Source organism: Melospiza melodia, chromosome 20 (assembly GCF_035770615.1).
Source record: "Melospiza melodia melodia isolate bMelMel2 chromosome 20, bMelMel2.pri, whole genome shotgun sequence".
NCBI lineage: Eukaryota > Metazoa > Chordata > Aves > Passeriformes > Passerellidae > Melospiza > Melospiza melodia.
In genome coordinates, this window is record NC_086213.1 from 2,856,433 (window position 1) to 2,868,671 (window position 12,239).

A 12,239-nucleotide genomic window follows, 5' to 3' on the forward strand; every position below is an offset into this window, starting at 1 on the left:
GGCCTGACACAGCAGATGGGCAGGGCTGGGACAGGGACACAGGGCCAGTCACCCCTTGGGGACAGGAAGGGCCTGGAGAGCTCCTGGCTCTGCTCCTGGAGCCTCTCAGGGATCCACCAAAGTGACCCTGCACTGTCCATGGTGTCCATGGGGACAAGTGTGAGATCCCCAGGAGGTGCTGCTGGGCCCTGTAGGGTGGGTGATGAGCAGCAGCAGCCAGTCCTGCTCTGGGACACCCCACAACTCACTGGTGCTGCTCTGGGACACCCCACAACTCACTGGTCCTGCTCTGGGACACCCTGCAAATCACTGGTGCTGCTCTAGGACACCCCACAACTCACTGGTCCTGCTCTGGGACACCCCACAACTCACTGGTCCTGCTCTAGGACACCCCACAACTCACTGGTCCTGCTCTGGGACACCCCACGGGCCACCAGCACCACTGTGGGGCTGGACAGCAGAGCAGGTGTGCAGGGGCACAGTGGGCACACTGCTTTGGAACCCCCAGTGTCACAGCAGGGAAGTCACCACCACAATCTGGACCCTCCTGGTGACCCACAACTGCTGTGTCCCCCTGGGCCAGCAGCCCTGGGGTGAAGGTCCCTGGCCATGGGGCACCACTTTGGGCTCCAGGGACACCTCTGGAGGGTTCCAGTGGCTGTAATGGGGTCCAGGACATTGGGACCCAGCTCTTCACTGCTCCCACCCCTGCTGGCACCCCCAGAGCCTCCCTCCCTGGGGCCTGGGGGCCGAATCCCCCTGGACAGATGAGCAGACAGGGTGGGCTCAGCTCCGTTGGTCTTTACTGGCTGCAGAGGACATGCAGGGGTGGGGGCTCGGTGGCCTGGGCTGGGGACACGGCCCTGTCCCACCCTGGGGACATCAACACGAGCTGGGGGCAGTGCTGGGGGCTGGAGAGGGAACAGTGACCCCCCCTGCCCTGAAACAGGGCTGGTGGTGACAAACTGTATGTCCCCAAGTCATCTCAGGGCTGGAGAGGACAGAGTGGCCAAGGTGGTGATGATGAGGCCAAGAAGAAAAGAGGGGAAGGTCAAGAAGAGAAGATGATGAGGGATAAGGATGTGAAGGCCAAGAAGAGAAGAGGAGGAGGCAGCCCAAAAGAAGAGAGCAGAGAGGAGATGAGAGGAGGAGGAGGATGACAAGAATAGCAAGAAGAGGAGGAGAAGACAAGAAGAGAAGGTCAAGATAAGGAAAACAAGTGGAGAAGAGTGGGGAGATGAAGAGAACTGGGTGCTCTCCAGCCCCATTCCCAGCTGTGCTCTGGCCACCCTGCCCTGCCCACCTCCCTGCCCCACTGGAACTGCTCCCAGGCCATGGGGACACCCCTGGCACCCTCTGGGGCTGGGGGCTCCTTGCAGGGCCCCCCAGTGCCAACAGTCACCAAGTGCAGAGGTCCTGGCCGCCCCAGCTCTGTGGCCACGGCCTGGCTGGGTGCCACCTCCACCGTCCCCAGCGGCGCGGGGCTGTCCCCAGGAGCTGCCATTGACCCCTCATGGCCAGGCGTTCTCCTCCAGCCCCTCGCGGTCCAGGAGGGAGGAGGGGGCGCCCTGCAGAGCCCCCCAGGCCCTGGCGCTGCCGTTGGGGGCCCGCTGGGGCGTGGGGATGCGGGAGGGCGCCCTGTGGGGCTGCGTGTCCAGCCGGGGCTTGGCCCAGGGCCGCCGCGGGGCCGCGGGGACCCCCGGCCCGGGGCTCTCCTCCATCTCCATCAGCTCGTCCTCCCCCGCGGCCCAGTCGGTGTCGGAGCCGGGGTTCCCGGCCGCGTCCCGGTGGTTGTCCCACGAGGCCGGGAAGCAGCAGCTCTCGTCCGAGGAGCTGGAGAAGGTGGAGCGGCGCCTCGCGTCCGCCAGGCCGGGGTTGGGCGGCAGCGAGGGGCACCCGCCGTGGTTCCCGTTGCTGTTCCCGTTGTTGTTCCCGTTGTTGTTCCCGTTGTTGTTCCCGTCGCTGCTCCCGCCCCGCCGCCCCTCCTCGGCGGGCAGCCCGTGCTTGGCGAACACGTTCAGGGAGGAAGATGAGGATGACGAGGAGCAATAGGCCGAGTCAGCAGCGGCGGCGGCGGCGGCGGGGGGCGCGGCGGGGGCGCTCTCCGTGTCCCCCAGCTGCTCCAGCAGCCGCGTGTTGGCCAGGAACTCCTCCTCCAGCCGCTGGAACAGCCGCTGCTCCTGCCCGGGCTCCAGCCAGCGCGGGGCCCGCAGCCGCCGCGCCAGCTCCTCGGGGTCCCCGGGGCCCGGCCGGGAGTCGCGCCGCCCGCCGGGGCTCCCGGCCGGGGGGGGCTCGGCCCGCGCCCACGAGTGCTGCCCGTCGGGCCGGCGGCGGATGAGCAGCAGCGGCGCCGAGCCGCGCCCGGGGCTGCGGGAGGCGCGGGGGGAGCCCGGGGCGGGCGGGTCCGGGGGGTCCCGGCGGGCCGGGGGGCGGCGGGGGCCGCTCTGCGCCGAGGCGGCCGAGGAGTCGCTGTCACCGGAACAGCGCCGGGAGCGAGCGGGGGCGCGGGGCCTGCGGGCGGCACGGCACGGAGGGGGGAGTGAGAACACCGGTGACCCCCCAGGGCACCCCCCGGCTGCACAGACTCCATGAACCCCCACACTGATAACCCCCCTTGCACCCCTCCTCGTGGAGCGCCCCCAGTGCCCCCCTATTGCATTCCCTCATTAAGATCCCCCCATTTCACCCCTCCTCATGGAACCCCCCCCATTGCACCCCTCCTCGTGGAACCCCACGGTGCCCCCACCCATTGCATTCCCCCATTAAAATCCCTCATTGCACCCCTCCTGGTGGAACCCCCCCCCAGTGTGCCCCCATTGCACCTCTCCCCACCCAACCCTGCCCATTCTCCCCACACTCCTTCCCTTGCACCCCATTTCCCCCCTCACTGCACCCGTTCATTCTTCCCCCTTTATCCCCATTCCTCCTCACTGCACCCCCATTGCACTCCACACCCCCCCACCTTAAACGCCATTTCCATCTTCATTGCACCCCACTGAACCCCATATTCCCACTATCGAACCCCATTTCCCTTCCCCTTGCCTCCCCATTAAACCCCCCCCGTTCTCTCCCTTCACTGCCCATTGCTCCTCACTGCACACCCCAGAACCCCATTTCCCTCCCCACTGTCCCCATTTCCCCCTCCATTAAACCCCCATTGAATCCTCCCATCCCACCCTCATTCTCCCCCCTCACCCCCACTGCACCCCATACTCCCTCCACTGCACCCCATTTCCCCCCCTGCACGCTCCCTGCTCTGAACTCCCCCATGGCCCCCCACATTCCCCCCGTGCCAATCCCATCCCCCTCCATTTCACACCCCACTGGACCCCCATTTCCCCTACTGCCCCTTCATTCCATTCCCCCTTGTTCCCCCACTGCACCCCAGTGAACCCCTATTGTCCCCATTGTTCCCCTCCATTGAACCCCCACAAAATCCCACGGCTCCCAATGCACCCCCCCATTTCCCCCTTGTAGCCCCCCTTCCCCCCCACCGCTGCCCCCCACCATTCCCCTCCATTGATCCCCCATTGCTTTGCCCATTTCCCTCTCCCACTGTCCCCCCATTCCACCCCCATCACCTCCCAGTGCCCCATCGTCTGTCCCCATAGCCCCCCACCGAACCCCCATTGTCACCTCCCATTTCCCCTCCCCTGCCTTCCCTAAGTGCACCCCCATTCCCCCATTCTTTCCTGCTGCACCCCCATTTCACCCCAAATTCACCCCACTGCCCCCTCAGCACCACTCACTGCCCTCCATTTTCCCCCATAATTTCCCCATTGCACCCCCAATTCACCCTCACGTACCTCCCACTCCCCAAACGATTCCCCCATTTGCTCCTCATTTCTCCCCCACTGCCCCCAATGATTCCATTTCCCCCTCACTGCCCCCCACGATCCCCCCATTGCATCTCCCAGTTCAGCCCAGTTACCCCATTCCCCCCCCAGTACCTCCCACTGTCCCCAATGTCTCCCCATCACTTTCCCCATTACCGCCCCCGTTCCCCCATCCCCCCGTGGGGCTCAGCCCTTGCCGCGGGGTCTCGGCGCAGTTTTGGGGTCCCCCCCAGCCCCGGTGGGGCCGTACCTGGGGGTCCCCGCTGCCCGCGGCTCGGCGGGGCTCCGGGAGGGGCTGCCGGAGCAGGGGGCGGCTCCGCCCCGGGGGGGCAACCCCTCCTGCCGGGGGGGCTTCGGGGGGTCCCCCCGGGGCTGGGGGGTCGCGGCGGGCCGGGGGCGCCGGGGGACGCTGGGGCTGGAGGTGCGGGACGACGAGGAGGAGGCGCCGGGAGCCGCTTTTTGGGGGGACATGCCCGGGGCGCGGGGCTGCGGCAGGCGGTGAGCTGGGGGGACAGAGGGGAGGTCAGGGGGACAGCGCTCAGCAACCCCTTCCCCTTCCCTTCCCTCCCTTCCCCTTCCCCTTCCCTCCCTTCCCCTTCCCCTTCCCCTTCCCCTTCCCCTTCCCCTTCCCCTTCCCCTTCCCCTTCCCCTTCCCCTTCCCCTTCCCTCCCTTCCCCTTCCCTCCCTTCCCCTTCCCCTTCCCCTTCCCCTTCCCCTTCCCCTTCCCCTTCCCCTTCCCCTTCCCCTTCCCCTTCCCCTTCCCTCCCTTCCCCTTCCCTCCCTTCCCCTTCCCCTTCCCCTTCCCCTTCCCCTTCCCCTTCCCCTTCCCTTCCATCCCCGCATCCCCATTTTCCAGCCGGGCTACTCCTGGAGGTGGTGACACCCCGGGAATTTGGGGGAAAAACCCCCACTTTTGTCACTGCCCTTCTCCCCCTTCCAGCAGGATCAGTGCCCTGAGGAGCCCAGCCCCAGGGAAAGGAACCCCAGAGAAAATCAGGGAGAACCAAGGAAGGGAACCCACAGGGAAACAGGGAACAGAACCCCAGAGAAGATCAGGGAGAACCAAGGAAGGGATCCCAGGGGAAATAGGGAACAGAACCCCAGAGAAAATCAGGGAGAACCAAGGAAGGGAACCCACAGGGAAACAGGGAACAGAACCCCAGAGAAAATCAGGGAGAGCCATAGAGAACCAAGGAAGTGAACCCAGGGGGAAACAGGGAATGGAACCCCACAGAAAATCAGGGAATGGAGCCCCACCAAACAGAGCACTGCAAAGAACCAGGGAGTGGAGCCCCATGGAAAATCAGCAACAGTGTCCCAAGGAGAGCCAGGGAATGGAACCCCACAGAGAATCAGGGAACAAAACCCCACAGAGAACCAGGGAAAGGGGCCCCATGGAGAATCCAGGGAAAGGGGCCCCATGGAGAATCCAGGAACAGATCCCTTGGAGAGCAAGGGAATGGAACCCCGTAGAAAATCAGGGAGCAAAATCTCATAGAGAACCAGGGAAAGAGACCCCATAGAGAACCAGGGAAAGGGGCCCCATGGAGAATCCAGGAATGGAACCCCATAAAAAAATCAGGGAACAAAACCCCATAGAGAACCAGGGAAAGGGGCCCCTGGGAGAATCCAGGAACAAATCCATGGAGAGCCAGGGAATGGAACCCCATAGAAAATCAAGTAACAAAACCCCACAGAGAATCAGGGAGAAGAGCCCCACAGAGAATGGAGCCCTAGGGAGAAATCTGGGAACAGAATCCATGGAGAACCAGGGGATGGAACCTCACAGATCAGGGAACAAAACCCCACAGAGAACCAGAGAACAGAGTCCCAGGGAAATCCAGGGAATGGAACCCCACAGAAATTCAGGGAACAAAACCCCACAGAGAACCAGGAGAAGAGTCCCACAAAGAACAGAGCCCCAGGGAAAATCTGGGAACAGAACCCATGGAGAGCCAGGGAATGGAACCCTGCAGAAGATCAGGGAACAAAACCCCACAGAGAACCAGAGAACAGAATCCCATGAAAGCCAGGGAATGGAACCCCATAGAAAATCAGGGAACAAAACCCCATAGAGAGCCAGGGAATGGAGCTCAGAAGAATTTGGAACAGAACCCATGGAGAACCAGGGAATGGAACCCCACAGAAGATCAGAGAAGAAAACCCCATAGAGAACCAGGGAAAGGGGCCCCAGGGAGAACCCAGAAATGGAACCCATGGAGAGCCAGGAATAGAACCCCATAGAAAATCAGGGAACAAAACCCCATAGAGAACCAGGGAAGGGGGCCCCAGGGAGAACCCAGGAATGGAACCCCATAGAAAATCAGGGAACAAAACCCCCATAGAGAACCAGGGAAAGGAGCCCTATTGAGAATCCAGGCACGGATCCCTTGGAGAGCCAGGAATGGAAGGCCCCAGGAGCCAGGATCGTGCCGGGGGGTGGCAGGGGCTGCGCGGTGACACTCACAGAGGGCAGCACAGCGACACGGGTCGTGCTTGTCCAGGTAATGCTCCAGGGTGTCCCAGCCGCCGCCAACCCGCACCATGACGTGGCTCCGCAGCACCTGCGGGCAGCGCTGTCACCTGCCGGCCCCAAAGGCCACCAAGGCCACCAAAGCCACCCCGGGAGCCGGCATGGGCGGGAAACCCAGCTCGGGACCCCCACACACCCTGCCCGGGAACGGGGGAAGGAGAGGGCGGAGGGGGCCCGGGGTAACGGGGGGATAACGGGGTGTGAGGGGTGATAATGAGGGGAGGGGGACAATGGGGTGAGGGGGGGACAATGGGGTGAAAGGAGGGACAATGGGATGAGGGGAGGGATAATGGGGAGAGGGGGACAATGAGGTGAGGAGGGGACAATGGGGTGAGGGGAGGGACAATTGGGGAGAGGGGGACAATGAGGTGAGGAGGGGACAATGGGATGAGAGGAGGGACAAATGGGATGAGAGGAGGGACAATGGGGTGAGTGGGGACAATGGGGTGAGTGGGGACAATGGGGAGGGGGTGGCTCTTACTCTGACGAAGATGAGCGTGTTGGAGTCGCCCACTTTGTACTTGCCCTCCGAGACCTTGACCATGGGGAACTGCGAGGGGCAGGAGCAGCAGCCCAGGATCTCCCGCACCCTGCGGGTACACGGGGGAGGGCTCAGCGGGGTGGGGACTCCTGCTGTAGGATCGGCGGGGTCCAGAACCCCCCCTCCATAGGGCCGGTGGGGCACAGACCCCGTTACAGAGCTGCTGGGGCACACACCCCATCATGGGGCAAGCAGGGCACAGACCCTGGCAAGGTGGGCACAGAAACGCCCCTACAGGGTCAGTGGGGCACAGACCTCCTGGTATAGGATCAGTAGGTACAGACCCACTGTTATAGGGCCAGTGAGAAAGAGTTATAGGGCTGGTGGGCATAAAAACCCCCCTATAGGGCCGGTGGGGTGCAGACCCTCCAGTTATAGGGCAGGTGGGCACAGATGTCCTCCTATAGGGTCAGTGTTATAGAGCTGGTGAGGCATGGACCCTCCACTATAGGGCCAGTGGGCATAGAAACCCCCCTATAGGGTCAGTGGGGCACAGACCCCCTGTTACAGGATCAGTAGGTACAGACCCCCTGCTATAGGGCTGGTGGGCACAAACCCCCAGTTATAGGGTCAGTGGGGCACAGACCCATCACTACATGGCAGGTGGGCACAGATGTCCCCCTGTAGGGTCGGTGTTACAGGGCTGGTGAGGCATGGACCCTCCACTGTAGGGCAGGTGGGCACAGAAACCCCTGCTATAGGGTCGGTGGGACACAAACCCCCTGTTATAGGGCTGGGGGGTCATGGACCCTCCCCTATAGGGTCGGTGGGGCACAGACCCCCCTGTAGGGTCAGTGTGGATCCCACTACAGGGGCAGCCCCTCAGATGGGCACACGTGGAGGGCTCTGTGTGCCCCACGCTCTGTGGGGAGCCCTGGGGGGGCAGCGGGGCCGGGGTCTCCTCCCGTGTGGGGCACCCCCGGGCACAGCTCTCCTCATTTGGGGTCCCCACACGCAACATCCCCCACCCCACTGATGCTGAACGGCGGGGGATTCACCCCCAGATCCCCCAGAAATGGGGCAGAACCCACAGAAATGGGGGGAATCCGGGGGCTTTGCCTCCCTCCAGACCCGCGGGTGTGGCACGGGAGGGTTCGGGGGGCCGGGCAGGGCGCCCCGGGGCTGTGGGCAGTGCCAGCTGCCGCCTCTATCCCCGGCCTGACGTCAGGGATTAACCGGGAGCCGCGGGGGACGCGGGGGGGACACGGCGGGGGGGACACGGCGCCGCCGAGCCCCCAAATTTGGGGTTTCCTCCATCATCCGTGATTTCGGGGGCTGTTCGTACAGCGGGCAGAGGAAGGAAGGAGGAAGGATGTGGCCGCTCCGGTTCCCATCCGGGTGACACGGATGGGAGAAACCGGGGAAACTGAGTCACGGAGCGGGCGGGGGGGGGGGTGCAGTGAGGAGGGGTCGTGACCCCGCTGTCACCCCTGGGGGGCACCTGGGGACAGGCACCCGGGTCCTGCCCCGCCAGGCTCCTCCCCGGCGCTGGCGCTGCCCATAAAAAGCCGATGGATGGCGAGGAATTACGCAGCCCGGAAAAATGCAGCGAGCGCCCGGCCAGGGGGGCTTGGGGGGGCGGCAGCCATGGGGGAGCCCCCCGAGGGAGCCCTGGGCGGATTGGGGGGGGGGGGGGTCAGGATGCTCCTTAATGAGGAATTGGGGTTTCAATTAAAAAAAGGCTTAGGCAGGCAGGGGAGGGCAGAGCCCCCCTGTCCCCCCCGGGTTAATCCGCTGCTCACCCGCGGGACGGATCCCGCACCCGCCTCTAATCCGGCCTGAGCCCCCGCGACCCCTCCTGGACACCCAAACTGCGGCTGCCGTGTGCCCGTGTCCCTCCCTGGGGTGGCACCGCTGTGGGTCACCCCTGGCGGGCAGCAGGTGGCACAGGTGGCACCGGTGTGGGTGTCCCCGCCGTGACTGCGGGCACAGGCACCGGGACAGGGTCAGGAGGCCCCACGGGAGCCGCGGTGCGTGGGGAGGAGCTGCCGTGGCCATGGAGAGCTGCGGTGGGTGGGTGGGTGGAGCACATCCTGTGGAGCGCAGGGTGGGCAGGGGGACATGCCAGGGGTCACAGGGACAGGTGGGACCTCGCCTGGAGCACCGAGGGCCCTTTGGATGGGCAGGAAGGACCTCTGGGGTCACAGGGACAGGTGGGACCTGCCAGGGACCAGAGGATGCCCCGCCATGGGGGACAGGTGGGAGCTCCCATGGATCATGGAGCGCACAGACAGGACCTCCCAGGGGCCACAGAGACACAGAGGACTCCTGGGGACCAGAGAGATGGGTGGGACCCTCCATGGACCCTGCTGGGTGGACAGAGACAGGTGGGACCTCCTGGTGGCCACAGAGTGACCGTTGGGTGGACAGGGAGAACCTCCCACCGACCACAGAGAGGTGGGATCTCCTAGTGACCATAAAATGACCATTGGGTGGACAGAGAGGGCCATAGACAGGTGGGAGCTCCTAGTGACCACTGGGTGGACAGAGAGGTTCTCCTAAACAGGTGGGACCTCGTAGTGACCACAGAATGACCACAGAGCAGACAGAGAGGTTCCTCCATGGGAAATAGACAGGTGGGACCTCTTAGTGACCACAGAATGACCACTGGGTGGACAGAGAGGCTCTCCCATGGGCCATAGATAGATGGGCCCTTCTAGAGACCACAGAGTGACCACTGGATGGACAGAGAGGTTCCTCCATGGGCCATAGACAGGTGGGACCTCCTAATGACCATAGAATGACCACTGGGTGGACAGAGAGGTTCTCCCATGGGCCATAGACCTCCTAGTGACCACAAAGTGACCACTGGGTGGACAGAGAGGTTCTCCCTCAGGTGACAGACAGGTGGGACCTCCTGGTGACCACAGAGTGACCACTGGGTGGACAGAGAGGTTCTCCCTCAGGTGACAGACAGATGGGACCTCCTGGTGACCACAGAGTGACCACTGGGTGGACAGAGAGGTTCTCCTACAGGCCATAGAGAGGCAGGCCCTCCAAGTGACCACTGTGTGGACAGAGAGGTTCTGCCAGCAGCCAGAGGGCACCCTGTTGGGTGGACAGAGAGGAGCTCCATGAAGCACGGAGCCGCCCGTGGGGTGGCACGGCAGGAGCTCCCCCGAGCCCCGTGCGAGGCCCGGCCTGGGCGGCTGCAGGGCCCTCACCCAGGCGCAGGGCTCGGCGGGCAGCGCGTGTCTCACCAGCTCGTCCAGGTTCCGGAGGTCGCACAGGGCCACGGGCCGGGCCCGGCTGGGGAAGGCGCCCGCCCGCGGCTCCCGGCTCTCCCGGCGCGCGCCCGGCGCCCCCTCCGCCATTTGGTCCCTCATCTCCTCCTCGATCTCCTCCTCCATCTGGATCAGCATGGGGGCCAGCATGCCGAACTTGGAGCCCCTCCTGGCCACCTCCAGCAGGCAGAGCACAAAGTTCTTCTCGTTCTTCCTCAGCACCAGGTCGTTGGTCTCGAACATGAGCACGTCCTGGATGCCCAGGTCCTGCCGGCACCACTGGATGAAGTTGGAGACGTTGTCCCTGGCGATGAAGGAGCCGGGCACCACGTTCTTGGCCTGGAACACCACCTCGTTCCGGGGCACGCGCATGCGGGCGGCCGCCTCGGGGTGCCGCTCCTGGAAGTCCAGCGCGGTGCGGTTGACGTTGTTGGCGTGGCGGCACAGGTGACAGCCCGTCTCCAGGCTCTCCAGGAAGGTGTCCACCTGGATGTCCAGGTCGTAGAGGGTGTTGAACCACTCGGCCAGGTCCTCCTTCATGGCCTCCAGGTACTCCTCGCTGGAGCGGAACGGGCGGATGCTCTTGGAGGCAGCCGACTGGATGTGGCTGGGGTCGGCCATGGCCAGGTGCCTGCGGGGGACAATGGGGGCTGTCATGGGCAGGAAACCCCCAAAGCCCCCCCAAACCACCCACCAACCTCGGTGACCCCTCTGTGCCTCAGTTTCCCCCACATGTTACCACCACCACTGCCACCTCTATCCCTGCCTGATCCCTGCCAGGACCTGCAGCCCCCCCGCTCCCTGTCCCTCCACCCCGTGTGTCCCCTCCCCTCATGTCCCCCCACCATGTGTGTCACCATTCCCCACTCCGTGTCACCTCATCCTGTGACCCCCTCCAGGTTAATGAGTCCCTTGTCACCCACACCACCCCTGGGCACAGAGGGGACATCCCTCCCCAACCCCGCCCTGAAAGCTGCCCAGTCATGGTGGGCGTCCTCAGCCCGATGTCCCCACCCTGGAGCAGGTGACACCCCGAGGGATGGCAGTGCCAGGGGCAGGGAGCCCCCCCCTTTACCCTGATGGGGTTCAGCCCTGAGGGGCTGCAGGGGGTTTGGGGGTTTGGGGGATTGGGGTCCCAGCACTCAGCCATGGGGCGGGGGCTGCCCCTGGCCCCGGCTGTCCCTGCCGTGAGTGGGGGTACAAGTGCCAGGGATGGCTCAGCAGGGGGGTCACCCTGACCTCCACTGGCACCCCCAGCCCAGCCCCACACCCCGGGAGGGGGGTCCTGCCCCTGGGGTGGCCCTGCTGCTGAGGGGGTGTCCCCTACCTTCCGAGGGGTGTCCCTGTGGGGAGGGTCCTCTCACCTGGGGGGGGGGGTGGCACTGCTGCCCTCAGGGATGGGGGGACCCTGTTGGGGGGTGGTCTCCATCCTTCCAGAGTGGGGGATCCTCTCGGGGGGTGTCCCTTTCCCTCGGGAAGGGGTGTCCCTGTCGGGGGTGTCCTTCCCGCGGGGATGGGGGGGTCCCTTTCCCCCGGGGGGGTCCCTACCCTCGGAGGGGGATGTCCGTGCACAGGGGTGTCGGTACCGGGGGTCCCCCTGTCCCTTGGGGGCCGTCTGTCCATCCCGGGGGTGTCTCTGTCTCGGGGTGGGGGGGGGTCCCTCTCGCCGCCGGGCTCCCCATTGCGGGCCGGTCCAGCGGGGCCGGCGGGAGGGGCTCGGCACCTGCGGGGACGCGGGGAGGGGACGCAGGGCCCGGGGCCTCCCGCCCACCCCCCCGGCCGCACTCACCGCCGCCGCTCCGCGCTCCGCTACGGCCGGGCCGGGCCCGCTCCCCGCGCCGGGCCGGGCCGCGGCTCCCAGCGCCGGGGGGGCCCCGCCGCGGCCCCCGCCGCCATCGGCCGCCCGCAGCGGCCCGGGGGGAGCCGGGGGGGCCCGGGGGGCGCCCAACGAGGCTCGGCCGCCGCAGCCCCGCGGAGCCGCCGCCGCCGCCGCCGCCGCGCCCCGGCCGGGAAGTTGGAGGCGGCCCAGAAAGGGCCGGGACGGGGGCGGCGGCGGGCGGGGACGGGAGCGGGAGCGGGGGGGACACGGACACGGGAGGGGGGGA

At 65.6% G+C, this 12,239-nt stretch overlaps 1 protein-coding gene across 1 annotated transcript; it reads right to left on the reverse strand.

Moving 5' to 3' along the window:
* Positions 1-786: 786 nt before the first annotated feature.
* Positions 787-11,987, reverse strand: GAS2L1 (growth arrest specific 2 like 1). The gene is made up of 6 exons (XM_063173366.1): positions 11,924-11,987; positions 10,064-10,765; positions 6,851-6,959; positions 6,304-6,400; positions 4,087-4,339; positions 787-2,511 (listed from the first exon to the last, which is right to left on the reverse strand). The coding sequence occupies exons 2-6, from the start codon at positions 10,753-10,755 to the stop codon at positions 1,512-1,514; spliced, it is 2,151 nt and encodes a 716-aa protein (XP_063029436.1). The 5' UTR covers positions 10,756-10,765; positions 11,924-11,987; the 3' UTR covers positions 787-1,511.
* Positions 11,988-12,239: the final 252 nt, after the last annotated feature.